A 15,216-nucleotide genomic window follows, 5' to 3' on the forward strand; every position below is an offset into this window, starting at 1 on the left:
AGAAAGAGGGACGTACATAGCTATGAACCACTTTATTCTGTTCCCTCTTACACTGACCTGAATTAAGCTACTGAGCAGAGAGAAAAGATGACATGCAAGAACACTGTGCATCATTTAAAAAGAAAACAGAAACAATAAACATCATTCTGACCAGAATATGTGTTTCCATCAGGATGCAGACCTTGTTAGCCACGTGGCAAAACCAGTCTTGTAAAAATATTTACAGCTTTTTCTGCATAAAATTGTTTTGGGTTATAAATGAGCTAATAAGCAGGTAAGTCCTTGCCTCTTTCCTTTTTCATTTGCATCTACTAGGAATACCCTTAAAATCTTATATCACTGGCATCAAAATGTATAGCCAAACCTCTTCCCCCCCCCCAGAGAAGTTTCAGGGGCTATTTTACCTGTGAAAGGATGTTGGTGCACTGTTGCAGTAAAGAAACCGGCGGGTTGCCGATACTTGTAGCAAGCTGAACCCTGAGCAGCTGTTCTTTCTGGGTGGAATTTTCTTGCAAAGCATGGGCAAGGGCCACAGCAGCACACCAGTTTGAAAGTGAATCAGTAGAAAACAAACCTCCGCATAACAACTGACCAGCCGAGACTGAATTACCTGTTGCTACAAAGACAGCAGGCAGATGATAATAACAGAAAAATTAATTATGTTGTTTCTACAGTGTAAAATAGTAATAAAAAAATTGTTAATTAGTAGTATTAAGTAACATTTTTGAAAGTCTGCTTTTCAAAACAAAAATGAAAGATAACAAAAAAGACCTTGGAGGAAAAGTAGCAGGACAAAAAATATTAGAACACTTTAGGCATCAAATTGATAATGGTAATATTTCAGAAATTTTTTGCCTTAAACACTACATTTCTAAAGCAAATTCAAGAAAATATCATATTTTAAATATTCTACTACACCCAGGGTCTTTTTATCATTTATGATATAGTTTACCATTAAAAGTTGGAAAGACAATTATTTACTTTTTAAAACAGGAATTATAACTAAATTATTTACCGTCAATGGTGGAAGGTAGAAGCGTTGACACAATTTCTCCTTGTCCTTTTTGGTTTTTATATAAGAAACACTGGAAACAGTAGAGAACAGCACAGCGCAATACAAATGGCTGCCTCTCATTAACCATGGACATGAGAAGTACTACAATTGCCGGTCTGTTGCATTTAAAGAGAAAATAAAAAAAGAAACATAGCAACCCTAGTGCTCAAATCAATAAGTAGTCATTTTTGTTTACTGAAAAACCATTACCAGAACACCAGCAAGTTAAGTAATGCATACATACCAAAGACCAATAATTCCTTTCAAATACCAACATATGTATCTTGTCAGATAATTTCTAGTTTCAAAACACACAACTGAAGTTCTTAAAAGAGTGAGATATATATTTGACAACCTAAAAACTCAGAGTAAGCTTTTACTTCCTCAGCAGATCTCAATATTTCACTTTTCCTACCTTGGTGGGTTTGAAGGTGCGTTTACAGAAGCAAAGTAGTCTTGGTTTACTTGGCAGCCTCGAATAACTTCTGATACAGTATTAATGGTCTATTAAAAGGAAAAAATAATTTAGAGAAAGTAAGTCAAGGAAGGAAACTTGTTTTCAAAAGAAGAAACTTAATCTCTGCTTTTTGCTTTTCAATGCCATATTTCAGACACCAAAAAGATCAGTGACAGCATATAATCTTGGAATACTTTTGAGATAACATTAAAAAAAATTAAGTGTGGGCCTCCAATTAAAAATAACATTTTACATTTAAAATCTCAAAAAACTAAAATTCATAATATCCTCTAAGAGACAGAATCTAGTTCTACAAAACAAGAATGCTTTAAAATAAAAAGACCTCCAAGAAAATAGAATAAAAAATCCAAACTAGGTCCAGAAAGTCCAACAATTTATTAATAGAGTTGCAAAAACAGAAAAGAGGAAATTATCAAGAAACACAAAAACATTCCGAGAACTGAAGGATATATGTCTCTGCTTAGAAGAGAAAAAGGTCTGCTTTATAGCACATCAATCAATTTCAGAAAATCAGAAATAAAAATCCCAAAAGTTTTAGAGAGAAAAAGCAGGTTATATGAAAAGGATTAATATTTAAAATGGCTTCAGACTTCAGCAACACTGGAATGATGTTCTGAAAGTTGAGTATTAAGTAATTTCCAACTCCGAATTCAATACCTAGCCAAATTTCAAATTAACTCTGAAGGCAGAGGGATAACATAAAGAGCTAAAAGCATATTCTCTTGCCATTTACCTCTTTTCAGGAAGTTAAGTAAAATAAGATAATGAAATGAGGAGGAGGGGAAAAGACAATAATCCATGACTAAGGAATCCAAGTCAAGAGAAACCTAGGAGGAATGGTGAATGGAAGTCCAGGACAAGAGCTGTGCGGCGGGAGAGAATGATCAGTCCCTGTTGGAGCAGGATGATGGAAGGCTTCCAGAGAAAGGCCTGGGATGGGGAACCATGTATTAAGGATATCATAGGATTAATATGCATAGAAATACTGAAAATAAATAAGATGGAAAAGAAACCCCACTATTATAACACAGACAAGAAAAAGGGATATTAGAAAAAGATACAGGGCTCTCTTTGGTTTACCTGGGAATAGTATTAATATAGTCATAAAACTATAAACACTGATTATTGATTTAAATATAAATATAAATCAGGGGGATTACCAGAGGAAGTGGGAAGGTCATACAGAGGGGTAGAGAGACTAATGGAGGGAGGAGTGAGACCAAAGACAGCTGTTTTGTTATAAAACTTTTATTATCTGTGCTTTTGATGTGCATGTGTTAATCTGAGAAAAGTTGAACACAAGAAAATTAATGAGAAATCTTCTAAGCTTGAACAGTATATATTATTAAACTTGAGGAATGACTCCATCTTTTGGAACTGACAATGTCATCATTATGCTAATTATATTTTAGTAGGATCAATAGGAATTTAATATATAAAAAGTTAACTACTACTTTTTCCTTCAGCTGATATCTAATTCTTTTTAATAATTCCTAGGATTTCAACTTCTACCAAGCAGTCTCTGCCTTCGTCCAGTTTACCTCTGTCAGGATATCAGCAGGAACTCCAGTAGCCATTAAGATAGTGCAAAGCTGCTGCAGTAAGCCACACTGGAACATGGCCTTCTGGCAGCTACTGGTAGCACCCGGAGGGTTGGTGGGAGATACCAGGACACGAACAAGCTGCAAAAGAATGGAAAAACAAATTTGTCTTTTAAAGATCAAAGACTTTCAAGGAGTCTTGAGGCAAATTTGATCTATAGGAACAAAATAATCTACATGAAGGATTCCCTCACCTGCTCAGCCAGATCTGGTGTGCTTCCCTCTATGCTATCATGGCTACAGCTGTTACAGTACTATATGATGCTATCTGCTTACGTTTGTCTCTTTCACGTGACTGTGAACTCCCACAGAGGTCATTCTTGTATCCCAAACAACAAGCACAGTATTGAGAACACAGTTCATATTCAACAAATGAATGAATAAGTCACAGGGTGGTATTCTACTGAAGTAAGATTTCTTATTGAAGTAAGGATGACAATCTCATTATAGAGCAGGTCTAAAAAATGAATGGGTGGAAGTATGATAAATGCCTTCTAAACTGGAAATATTGAAAGAGTGGATAAACTAACAACTGGAGACATGGTAGAAGATTCATGCATAAGCAAGGGGTTGGCCTTATTGCTTGTTAATGTTAATTAAGTCCCTAATTCCGATCCTATGATTAGTATGAATTTGAACATGAAATTTCATTTACATAAAAAGTGTCATCCCAAACAAGCGTTCAGCACAGTTACAACTTCGAATATACACTTTGCATTTTAAAACTAGAGTTACAGGTATATGTGTGTATAAAATCTTATATATCAACATCAAATGAGGATATTTATGAGGATACTTTATTAAGAGGGTTGATTAATAAATTGATGTCACTAGAGAGGCTTTAGGATCATATACTGGTTTCTATCCTTGGACCTTTCTAGTTAAGATTTCTGTGGATTTTTTTGTTGTTGTTTTTAACTTTATTTTTATTGTCGACACTATTATAGATGTCCCCATCTCCCCTCCTTTACGCACCTCCACCCAGTGTATGGCTACCACCACGTTATCATTCATTTCCTAGCATTCAGTGCCTGGCTCTCAGTAAATGTTTGCTGAATGAATTTATTTGTTAAACTTAACATTCTGAATATTGAAATTTATATCAGAGCCTTAGTTGAAAAAAAGCACAATTTAAAAATTCAAATCAATACTGTAACTGACTATCCTCCGTTATAACACTCATCAGGAAACTTTGTTTGGATTTGCTTTAAAATAATCCCACAGTGCAAGAGAAGCCAATAAAAAAGTAAAACAAAATAGCCAGATGTAATAATTATTGGAGTTGACTGATGGGTGTGTGTGTGGATGGGGGTGGGGGGGTGGAAAGGGGTGAAAGGGATCTTTATCTCTGAGTATAACTGCAAATCTCCATATTAAAAGGAAAAAATTTTTAAAGCCCACCTGAAAGCTACATTCTAGATTTATCATCAAACACAAGCATTTACTTTTCTTTGAAAGGATCACTTTCAAAATTCCTACCGCATTTATGTCTAAGTTTAGTATACCTGTAGCATTAGATGCAGATTCGTTACTTTCTGTGCAGACCAGCCAGAATTTTCATCTCCAACTTCAAACCAAGGTTTCATACGTTGAATATATGAGCCTTCTTTGAAGAAATTTTGATTGGAATTGTTGTTTTTTAACAAGTTTTGGAGCAAAATCAGACAATCTTCCACTACTATACCTGAGGAAAGAATGTAAAATAGAAGTGTTAAGGCTGATAAACCCTGAAGGAAAATTCAATCCCTAAACATTAAAAAAAAAAAAAGAGCTCTCCATGCTCAACATCTCTCAGTATGGCAAGGCAGAGAGCTTGTTCTGACTCCTGACAGCCACAATCAGCGTGCTCCTTCAGGTCCTCCAATGACCTCCTGACCTCTATGTTCAACTATGCACATATGAGTTACCTCAGTAATTCATAATTTGTCTTCAAATCCCAGGTGAAACATAACTTCTTCAGGAATAATTACCAAGACCCAATGACGAGGTTACTCAGCATCACTAACTACATGCTTTCACAGTAGGTTGCTCCTTTTGTTATGGTGTAGTGTCTGTCTTCGCCACTGGATTATAATTCACGAAGAAAGGAATTTGTGAAAGTCCTACTAGGATACAGTGACCTATTCTGTATCCTCAGCAGAGAAAAATGTATCAGGTATGTACATAGTAGGTTACTGTTAAATATTTGTTGAATAAAGTAATCACATCTTAATTTCGAAGAAGCACTTAACATTGTTATCTGTCTCTTCCTTGAAACTTCCCCTTCCCTTGGTTTCTAAAACACCTGGGACCTATGACCACTCCTCAGGCTTCCTTCCTGTATTGTTCATGGTTCTATTCTCCATTTTTCCTTCTTCGCTTACAACATATCACACACACTCCAGGGTAGTTTCACCCACATGACAGGTTACACTTTTATCACAGCTGAAGTTCTCCAACTACTGATCTCTACTTTATCACGTGCTAGTTTAACCAAGGATCTCTACTTCACTCTGTGAAGCCTATGACTGATGTTGGACGCTCACAGCTCATAGGTTCCTTTGTGTAGTACACCCATGCTTCTGCTACTACTAGTTAAGCTTTATGTTTACAAGAACCAATGCCTTTATTTTTTAATTAACAGAATTTACTTTTTAGAGCAGCTTTAGGTTGATAGAAAAACTGAGCAACAAATACGCGGAATTCCCACATAATCCCTCCCTCCCAGTTTCCCCTACAATTATCATTTAGCGTTAGTATGGTATATTTGTTGAGACTGATGAACAAATATCAACACATTATTCAAGTCCATAGTTCACACTAGGGTTCACTCTTTGTGTTGTGCAGTTCTATGGGTTTTGACATATGTAACGTCATGTAACTGCAATTACAGTTATCAGAGAATAGCTTCATTGCTCTAAAATCCTGTGTTCTACCTATTCGTTCCTTTTTCCTCCCGCCCCTAAATCCCTGGCAACCGTTTGTATACACTTTTGTCATTTTCAGATGTCAGTTGTTGGGTCATAGAGTATGTAATCTCTCAGATGGATTATTTTACTTAGCAATCAATATGCATTTAAGGTTCTTCCATGTCTTTTCATGGCTTGTTAACCTTTTACTGTGGAATAATAGTCCACTGTATGGATATACCACAGTTTATCCATTCACCTACTGAAGGACATCTTGGTTGCTTCCAAGTTTTGGCAATGTGAATAAAGCTGCTATAAACAGGATTTTGTGTGGATATAAGTTTTCCACTCATTTGGGTACATACCAAGGAGAGTGGCTGTTGGACTGAATGATAAACTGCCAAACTGTATTCCAAAGTGGCTGTACCACTGGGTATTGCCACCAGCAATGAACGAGCTTCTGTAGTACCACATTCTCACCTGATTTTGGTGTTGTCAGTGTTGTGGACTTTTGCCACCTTAATAGGCGCGTAGTGATATCTCATTGTTTTAATTTGCATTTTCTTAATGACATATGATTTTGAGCATCTCTTCGTATGCTGTTTGTCATGTACATATATTCTCTGGTAATGTGTTCACTTTTGGACATTTTTAAATTGGGTTGTTTGTAAAGAGCTCACTGTATATTTTGGATACAAACACTTTTTCAGATGTTTTAAAAATATTTTCTTCCTGTCTGTGGCTTATCTTTTCATTCTCTTAGCAGTGTGTTTTCCAGGGAAATTTTCAATTTTAATTAAGTACCACTTATCATTTTTCTCTTTCATGGGTCATGCTTTTGGTATTGTATCTAAGAATAAATTACTTTTGTTCACAAATGTATCATGCTATTCGCACTGGTTATTAATCAACAATTATGTAGACTGCCAAAATATGATGATGGAGCTATTTTTATGAAAACTATGTTTGCATTTGGCAAAACTCAATGAAACAAGTCATTGAAAATGACTGTTGTTACGTATGGGTAAAATAAGTCTGGAGTAAGGAAAGTAATTGTAAAAACCCATAAAGATCTTGCACTCTATTTTAAAGAAACCAAAATGCAAATCCTACATGATGCATTATAGGTGTGATGTATGCAAGAAAGATGATGAAAAAATCCAATCAGCAGATCCATGTTCAAAGAAAAAGTTCTGGCCCTAATTCAAAAGATCAGTACAAAAATGTACATTTAAAAGCATTTATTATATTTAATTTAAAGTAAAATGTTTAAGATGCATATTTTAAATACTTTTAAAGAATCTCAAATTTAACCAGCCCTGATCTCTCCAGACTGGAGGCTTCCTTACCTCATGTTGCTGAACCATGTGACTGATCCTCACCTCATGAGGAGAAACCACTACATCTTTCTCTTATGTAGGACCACAAATCTCCATTAAATAAGATCTGCCATTAGGACCATCTGAAGGCTCTGGAGGAAACAGAATATCAAAGCCCTCACTATAACTGGCAGGCTTTCCTTCCAGTGTGCAAAACGAATTCTAGACCTGAAGGCCAGTATTAGTTACAAGGAGCTATTGGAACTTGTCTTAGAGATCCTTAAGTCTAGGTAATTTCACCTTGCCCTAAAACCCAGTTTTCCTCTGAAAATATGCACCTCTCTGGTTACCTACGCTCTTCCATTTTCTCATCTTAGAATGCTCTGGGCTTCCTCTCCACACTTAAGCTCTGCTCAGACTCTTTCATGATGCTACCTTAAACTCCCAAATATTCATTAATAACATGAAATGCTCCTTCTCTTTAAAGAACCTGCCTTACTCTGGAATGTTCTCAAGTGAAGGCAATCCATGCTCTCAATCCTATGTATCTTAAGAGTCAGGATGTGGAATCTATGATCCTCCCACACAGTATACTTTCCAGAGATCACAGTCCCCCTACCCTCTTGTAAAAATCTCTTGTTCACTTGAGGCTCAGGCCGTCTGGCTGTACCATCTCTTATAATTATGCAGTAAGTTCATGGTCACTAATTCTTTGTTCACTGAAAACATCACTAGCCTCTTGCCCGAAGTCTTTTTCCAAGTTTACTGTCATTCTTGATGTCAATTTCAGTGACAACCCATCTATTATATTACCTGGACCTCTCAGTTCCTTGGCATCACCTTCAGAGATAATTCTCACTCTATTATTAAAACCTCCTATCTTTCTAGCTCAGGTATTCTCAATATATATGTGTTCTGTGGCTTCCCTGAGACTTTCAACCCACCAAGTCTTCCTCGCTTTTCAGAAACCTCTTTTGTATTTACTTCCTTCCCTACCTAAATAAAATTATATAAATCTTCATTTCTTCCACTCTACAGATAATATGCTAAACTCTCTTGCCTTACTGTCTTTTTGTAGCACCTTCTTGGAAAAGGCACAAACTGCCTATCTGGCTTTTTTTCTGTATCTTCACCTAGGCAGCTGAGTATTTGGTGTGATGAGGGGCAGGAATCACATAATCAAGCAGTTTGCACTGCTGTAAAATCATGGTAATCACCATTAATGAGGACTTTATCCCTATCTGGAAATTTCCTAATTAAAATAGTCAACTAACTCTCCTATTCTCCAAAATATTATTTTCAAACTTTCTCCATGATTATTAACTGTATCCTTCTCTTTTCACTCTTTGAGTATGACTGTCTTTTCAATGCAACTCCCCTTCTCCTATCATAAAAGCTAATTCCTTTCTCTGGATTCCACTCCTTCCTCCTTTTTCAGGTATTATGTACCACTGATTGATCATCCATTTTCTCCTGTATCTCCTCCTTCTCTCCTTGCTTATGTTGATTGGAGTCTCTCCCTACCACCACCGCTTTTTACATACATACATACACACACACACACACACACACACACACACACACTTTTATTGATTGAATTTTAGAAAGAAAGGGAGGGAGGAAAAGAAACACCAATTCGTTGTTCCACTTATTTATGCATTCATTGGTTGATTCTTGTATGCCCTGACTGGGGATCAAACCTGCAACCTTGGTGTTTTGGGATGATGTTCTAACCAACTGAGCTACCCTGCCAAGGCGGAGTCTCTCCTATTTTAAAGAAAAAGCTCTCATAGATTAAAGGAGAAGAATAATCTGATAATCTCCATAGATGTAGAAAACTCATTTACTAAAATTCAAGATTCATTCACGATAAAAACACTCAACAAAAATCAAACTTAATGGTAAAGCATCAACATTCTCATTAAAGTTAGCAACATTCAACACTGTAAAGATTCTAATTAGTGCAGTAAGATAAAAAGTGGTAGAAGAATTGAAAAGGAGAAAAAAGATTACTCTTATTTGTAGAATATGTGATTATCTACACAAAAAGCCCATTAGAACTAATAGTTTAATAAGGTGATTGGATATAAGATCAACATACAAAAATCAAGTATTAATATAGTAACAAAAAAATAAGATGCCTAAGAATGAATCTAATGAAAAAGGTGTAAGATTCTTTTGCTCAACAGTATAAAACATAACCAACAGACATAAGATCTGAATAAATTAAGAGATATACCAGGGTTTATGGGTGGGAAAATAAATACACTAAAGATGACAATTCAGCTTCACCTGTAAACTCAATATATTTCCAATCAAAATCCCAACAGAGATTTTCATAGAATTTGATTAGCAAATAAGTTTCATTCAAATGAAAGGACAAAAAAAAAAAAAAAAAAAAAAGGCATGTTAAGACAATTCTGAAAAGAGCCAAGGTAGGAGATTTTTCCTTTATTTTAACAGATACGAGATTATGATGAAGTTTTAGTAATTAAGAGTGCTGTTTAAGTGTAGAGCTAAATAGACTACTGGAACAGAACACGGAACTCAGAAACAGACCTTTACACATAAGAAAATTTAATTACAGACCTCATACCATTGTTCAAATGCAAAATCCATATTAATTAAATGTAAAAGACAAACTTTTAAAGTCTTTAGAAGAAAATGATGGAAATTCTCTTTACAACCTTGAGTTAGAGATAGATGTCTTAAACAAGACAGTAAAACATAAACTATAAAAGATTATATTAACATTTTAAATTTTAATAGAAACACTATAAGCAGACTAGAATATGTATTATCAACAAAGGATTAATATCCAGAATACATATAAGACTCCTAGTAACCAACCAGAAAAGGAAAAATGGTCTTACATTAAAATGGGTAAGTAGGTAATTCAGAGGAGCAAAAGACAAACAAACAAATAACAAAAAGCAGATAGTAAATACACCCATCGAAATATGCTTAATCTCATTTTTAGAAATAAAATAGTCCTGGCTGGTATGGCTCAGTGGATTGAGCATGGGCCTGTGAACCAAAAGGTTACTGGTTCGATTACCAGTCAGGTCACATGCCTGGGTTGCAGGCCAGGCCCCTAGTTTGGGGCATTCTTTTATTTATTTACTTTTAGAGTGATGGGAAGGGAGGGAGAGAGAGAGGAAGAGAAATATAAGTGTATGAGGTACATTGGTTGCCTTTCACATGCCCCCAACTGGGAACCTGTCCAGCAACCCAGGCATGTGCACCAACTGGGAATTGAACCAACGACCCTTTGGTTTGCAAGCTGACACTCAACCCACTGAGCCACACCAGCTGGGACTAAATAAATAAGATCTTAAATAAAAAGAAATAAAATAAAATCTCAATGAGATAAATCTCACAACCATCAAACTGGCAAGCAAGAACCAACAAGGATGTGGAAAAAAACAGAAACTAGGAAACACTGCTAATGAATAGACTGATTCAAATGACTTAAAAAAGCCATTCGGCAATATCTAGTAAAGATTAAAAAAAAGTATAATTCTTTGTATAAGTATATAAAGTAGGCAAACTTTATCGTCGTCGGCAGCCGTCCGTCTCGAGAGACGATGGTGTAGCTTCTTAAGAGTCTATCTGCACCGCCGAGAATGGCTGTGCAGTCCGACTCGGGAGTGACACGGTATCTGTCTCCTCCCGTGTTGAATCGACATCATGCGATGACGCTGAAGCTACAGAGCCTGGGCAGGGTAATATGGAGGGTCTGCTGTTGCCCATGCAGCAGACCCCCCCTCTCTTCGCAGCTGAAGGGTCCAAGGGAAAGATGGAGTCGATACAGCTTGGGTTCAGGTGCGCCGCAGGAGTTGCCGGTATTGACTACAACGTCAAACCGCCTTAGGGACTCCGGCTCCGGATTTTCTGTCAGGGTTTACTCCCTTAGCCTTTCCCCTGAAGAGGTATGCCGCAAGGCAGCGGAGGTTTTTTGGAGTCAGAGTTTTCCTTCTCTGATGTACCCTGACTGGAAGATCGAACCAGCGACACTTAGCTCGCAGGCCGACGCTCAATCCACTGAGCTAAGCCAGCCAGGGCTGGGCAAACTTTATACACAAGCAGATACATGAAGACTTCACAGCAACAGTTTATGTTAGCAAAAACAAACCTGTCAACTCAATAAAAAAATAATAGATCACAGTACATTAACACTACAGAATAATATGCAGTGCTTAAAGCAAATAGAGTGACAATCAACATAAATAAATCTCAAAAACAAAATATTGAATGAAAATAGCAAGTTGTAAAATTACTAATAGATTCAGCAGCGTATTTTTAATCTATATAATACTATATATACTGTTTATGGATATATAATGTGTATATACAGACTCACACAAATACATATTAAAAGTATGAAAACGCCCTGACTAGTGTAGCTCAGTGGGTTGGTTGTCATCTTGCAAACAGGTCACCGGTTTGATTCCCAGTCAGGACACATGTCTGGGTTGCAGGCCAGGTCCACAGTGAGGGGGTGAGAGAAAGACAACTGATAGGTACTTCTCTCCCTCTCTTTTTCCATCCCTTACCCTCTCTAAAAATAAATAAGTACAATTTTAAAATAAATAAGTGTGAAGACACACATGGGAAGGTAAAAACAAAATTAGAACACTGTGATCTTAGAGAAGGAAGCTTGAGGAACGGTTATATAAAGAACTTAACTATCTGTTGTGTTCTATTTTTTTTAATCTGAAATATATATGGCAAAATGTAAGCATTTAATAAAACTGGATGGTAGATGCATGTGTTTGTTATGCTATATTCTATTGTTTTCTGTATGTTTGAAATATTTCATGTCAATACAAAAACTTAACATAAAAATCATGTTTCAACCTCCAGTTCCTGTTTACCTCTCTCCCCTGCCTTTTCCAAATTCCTTGTATGAATCTTATTTACTACTCTATTTTCCCACTTCTAACTCACTCTTCTGAGACTGCAATCTGGATTTGGTGGCAAACACTAGACACAACTGCTCTCCTTATGGTCACTAATGATGTCCATATTCTAAATGCCATAGATATATTTCTGCCCTTATCTGGTCTGTGTCTCAGCAAATTCTAACAGTGCTACTCTCTCCCCCAGATCCTTCCAAAAAGGCAGTTTTCCACCTGTCTCTCAGCCTGTTTCTTCTCAGTCTCTTACCAACTGCTCCTTTACTATCCCATAACTATTAACATACCTTAGGTTCTATCCTAGCACTTTCTTTCTCATTCTTTTTTATTTTATTTATTTAATTTTTAGAGAGAGGGGAAAGGAGAAAGAGAGGGAGAGAAACATCACTGTGTGGTTGCCTCTCACTCACGCCCCCAACTGGGGACCTGATGTGCAACCTAGTCATGTGTCCTGAATGGGAATTGAACCAGTGACACTTGGCTTGCAGGCTGACGCTCAATCCACTGAGCCACAGCAGCCAGAGCTCTTCTTTCTCATTCTTTACTCTCCTATGTGACTCACTTAATCCTTCTTGTTTATCTAATTGTTTCACCTATCATCTATATTCTAAAGACTCTTAAATCTTTATCTCCAGGCTGGCCCTCATCTCCAGGCTGGCCCTCCTCTCCAGATTCACATAGCCAACTGTTGACTATACTACTATACTGGCTAATCCCAGTTTCAGTGAATAAAAATAAACTCATTTTCTCCTCTGACCCCAGTGCTAGGTTTTTGGATCAACTTCTCATTAACACTACTAATAATGCTAGATTTTTAAAAAAGCCTTAGAACAAATGAAGAGTTGAGTTTAAGCAGGCTAAAACTGGAGATCAAATAAATATCTGGATAAGTAAACATGTATAAAGTACTTTTTGGCTAGGAGTACATTTCTCAATCATGAAAAATCTAAAATTTTCATATAGACAGTCTCAGGAAAAAGAAATCAAAGCCATGAGCATATACAAGGTGGGAAGAAAATCTAACAGAAAACTCTCCACTTAGTAAGTTGGGACTTCAAAGGCTTTATCTTCAGGGTGAGAATAACCAAAAGTTAACTAGTCCTCATAGGTCTTGCAACCTAGGTTTGCACTGCCTGTGTGGTCTAGGAAATCCCAACTCTTGAATCTGGGTTAATGTGATCCCAAATACACTGCACTCCTAGGGCTTTCTCTGAAAGAAATCACCTTCAACCTAGGCTTCAAATTCCTGTGCATAACTCTGTTAAGTATAACACAACACACAGCCAAAGATAACCAGGAACACAGAAAACATCGTGCCATGTGCAAGAATGAGCAGAGCAAAAGTACAAGTCTCACAGACTCAGAATATTGGGGTTAGACTACAATATAACTGTTTTTTATGTTCAAAGAAACAGAAGATATTGAAAATACCTGCAGAGAAAAGGAAATTAAAAAAAAAAAATCACACAGCAAGTTTAGCAAAGAACTAAACAGAACTTTTAGAAAAGAGACATTAAAAACTCAATGGATGGATGTTAAGTTACTGTGGTAATTATTTCACAATATATATGTAAATGAAATCATTATGCTGTGTACCTAAAAATTACACAGTGCTGTATGTCAACTATATTTCAATATAACTGGAAATAAAATCCTTAATGAACACTTATTAGCAAATTAAATATAGGTGAAGAGAGAATTATTGAAACAGAAAACAAGTTAGAAAAAACAATCCAGAATAAAGCCTGAAGAGACAAAAAGAAGACAAAACAGAAGAAAAAGTAAGATGAGAGATGAGAGTTAAATCATATGACAGAGTTAAATCTGAGTTTAGAAAGGGGAGAAAAATGTGGCAGAGCAATATTTGAAGAGATACAGTTGGGATTTTCCAGAAATGGTGAATAGCAACCTAGATTCCTGAAGCCTAACAAGTATCGAACAGAATAAATAAAAAGAAATCCATACTCAACACACCACTGTGAAAGAAAGAATATGAAGTCCTCCTTTCTCCCTCCAATTGTATTCTCTAGAAGTTAATGATTTAGTGAGTACAAAAGGAATTACTTCAAATGGATCCTTTCATACTGTACCTCCATCACTGTTGCCCTCCTCTGTAATAATGTCCAGTAGTCTCTCAAAAGCATTTTCAAAAGCAACAATTTTCTGGATTGCTCCATTGCTTCTTGTTAGCGCTTGTAGTAGTAAGACACCCTTATGGAGAAGAGATAATGTTTAGTGGAGTACAACTTTTATAAGACATTTAAAAATTACTTTTAAAACACCATAGAATATTAGAACTGGTAGGATTTTCACAAGTTCATCCCCCTTAATTTATAGATAAGAAAAACAAGTACAGAGAAAATGAGCAATGTGCCTCCCTAAAGTTAATCTCAAAGGGACAGAGCCTAGACTAAAATACATGTCTATCAATGCCTAATTCAGTTCTCTTTTCACTGTACAATAAAAGTATTCAATAATTCTTGTATATTCATCAATCACTATATAACTTTCATTGTAGTGTAAGAGTTGAGTCTGATTACATCTGCCTCAGGAATGCCTCTGCACATGCTTCACAATGTAATTACATGAAAATGTGGTTCAAAAATATAAATCAATAAACATCACATTCTAGCAGAGAAAATTTGGATATTCTTAGAATTCCCAAATTCCCCAAACTCAATTATTAGTTGATATGGAAAAAAAAGAGAATCCACACCTCATAAATGGCATATCTGGCATGAGACAATTCAGAGTAGTTTTTGCTTTTGAGTTTTAGCTTTCCTTGGCTTCTGTTATGCTGGATTTTGTTTACATATTCTGCAAACTCTTATCCTTCAAGGAAAACTCAATGATACCCATTTCAATGGCTTTCGTTATCAAACAACAAGTATTGTATAAGACCCTAAAAACCCAACAATACCACAATGTTCAAAGAGACCCAAGTATTTTTATGAGAA

At 36.2% G+C, this 15,216-nt stretch overlaps 1 protein-coding gene across 2 annotated transcripts in view; it reads right to left on the minus strand.

The window, feature by feature from the left end:
- The window catches only part of USO1 (USO1 vesicle transport factor), an 83,035-nt gene that overhangs the window by 18,335 nt on the left and 49,484 nt on the right, over nt 1-15,216 (minus strand). For both annotated transcript variants that reach the window (XM_090266746.1, XM_090266745.1), the window contains exons 8-13: nt 14,350-14,470; nt 4,639-4,817; nt 3,074-3,214; nt 1,470-1,558; nt 1,016-1,170; nt 405-616 (exon numbers count right to left, since the gene is read on the minus strand). In XM_090266746.1, the coding sequence (XP_090122872.1) occupies nt 405-616; nt 1,016-1,170; nt 1,470-1,558; nt 3,074-3,214; nt 4,639-4,817; nt 14,350-14,470 (897 nt within the window). The remainder of the gene's footprint in view (nt 1-404; nt 617-1,015; nt 1,171-1,469; nt 1,559-3,073; nt 3,215-4,638; nt 4,818-14,349; nt 14,471-15,216) is intronic.

This window comes from Furipterus horrens, unplaced genomic scaffold (genome assembly GCF_987537825.1).
Source record: "Furipterus horrens unplaced genomic scaffold, mFurHor1.1.pri manual_scaffold_2, whole genome shotgun sequence".
Lineage (NCBI taxonomy): Eukaryota > Metazoa > Chordata > Mammalia > Chiroptera > Furipteridae > Furipterus > Furipterus horrens.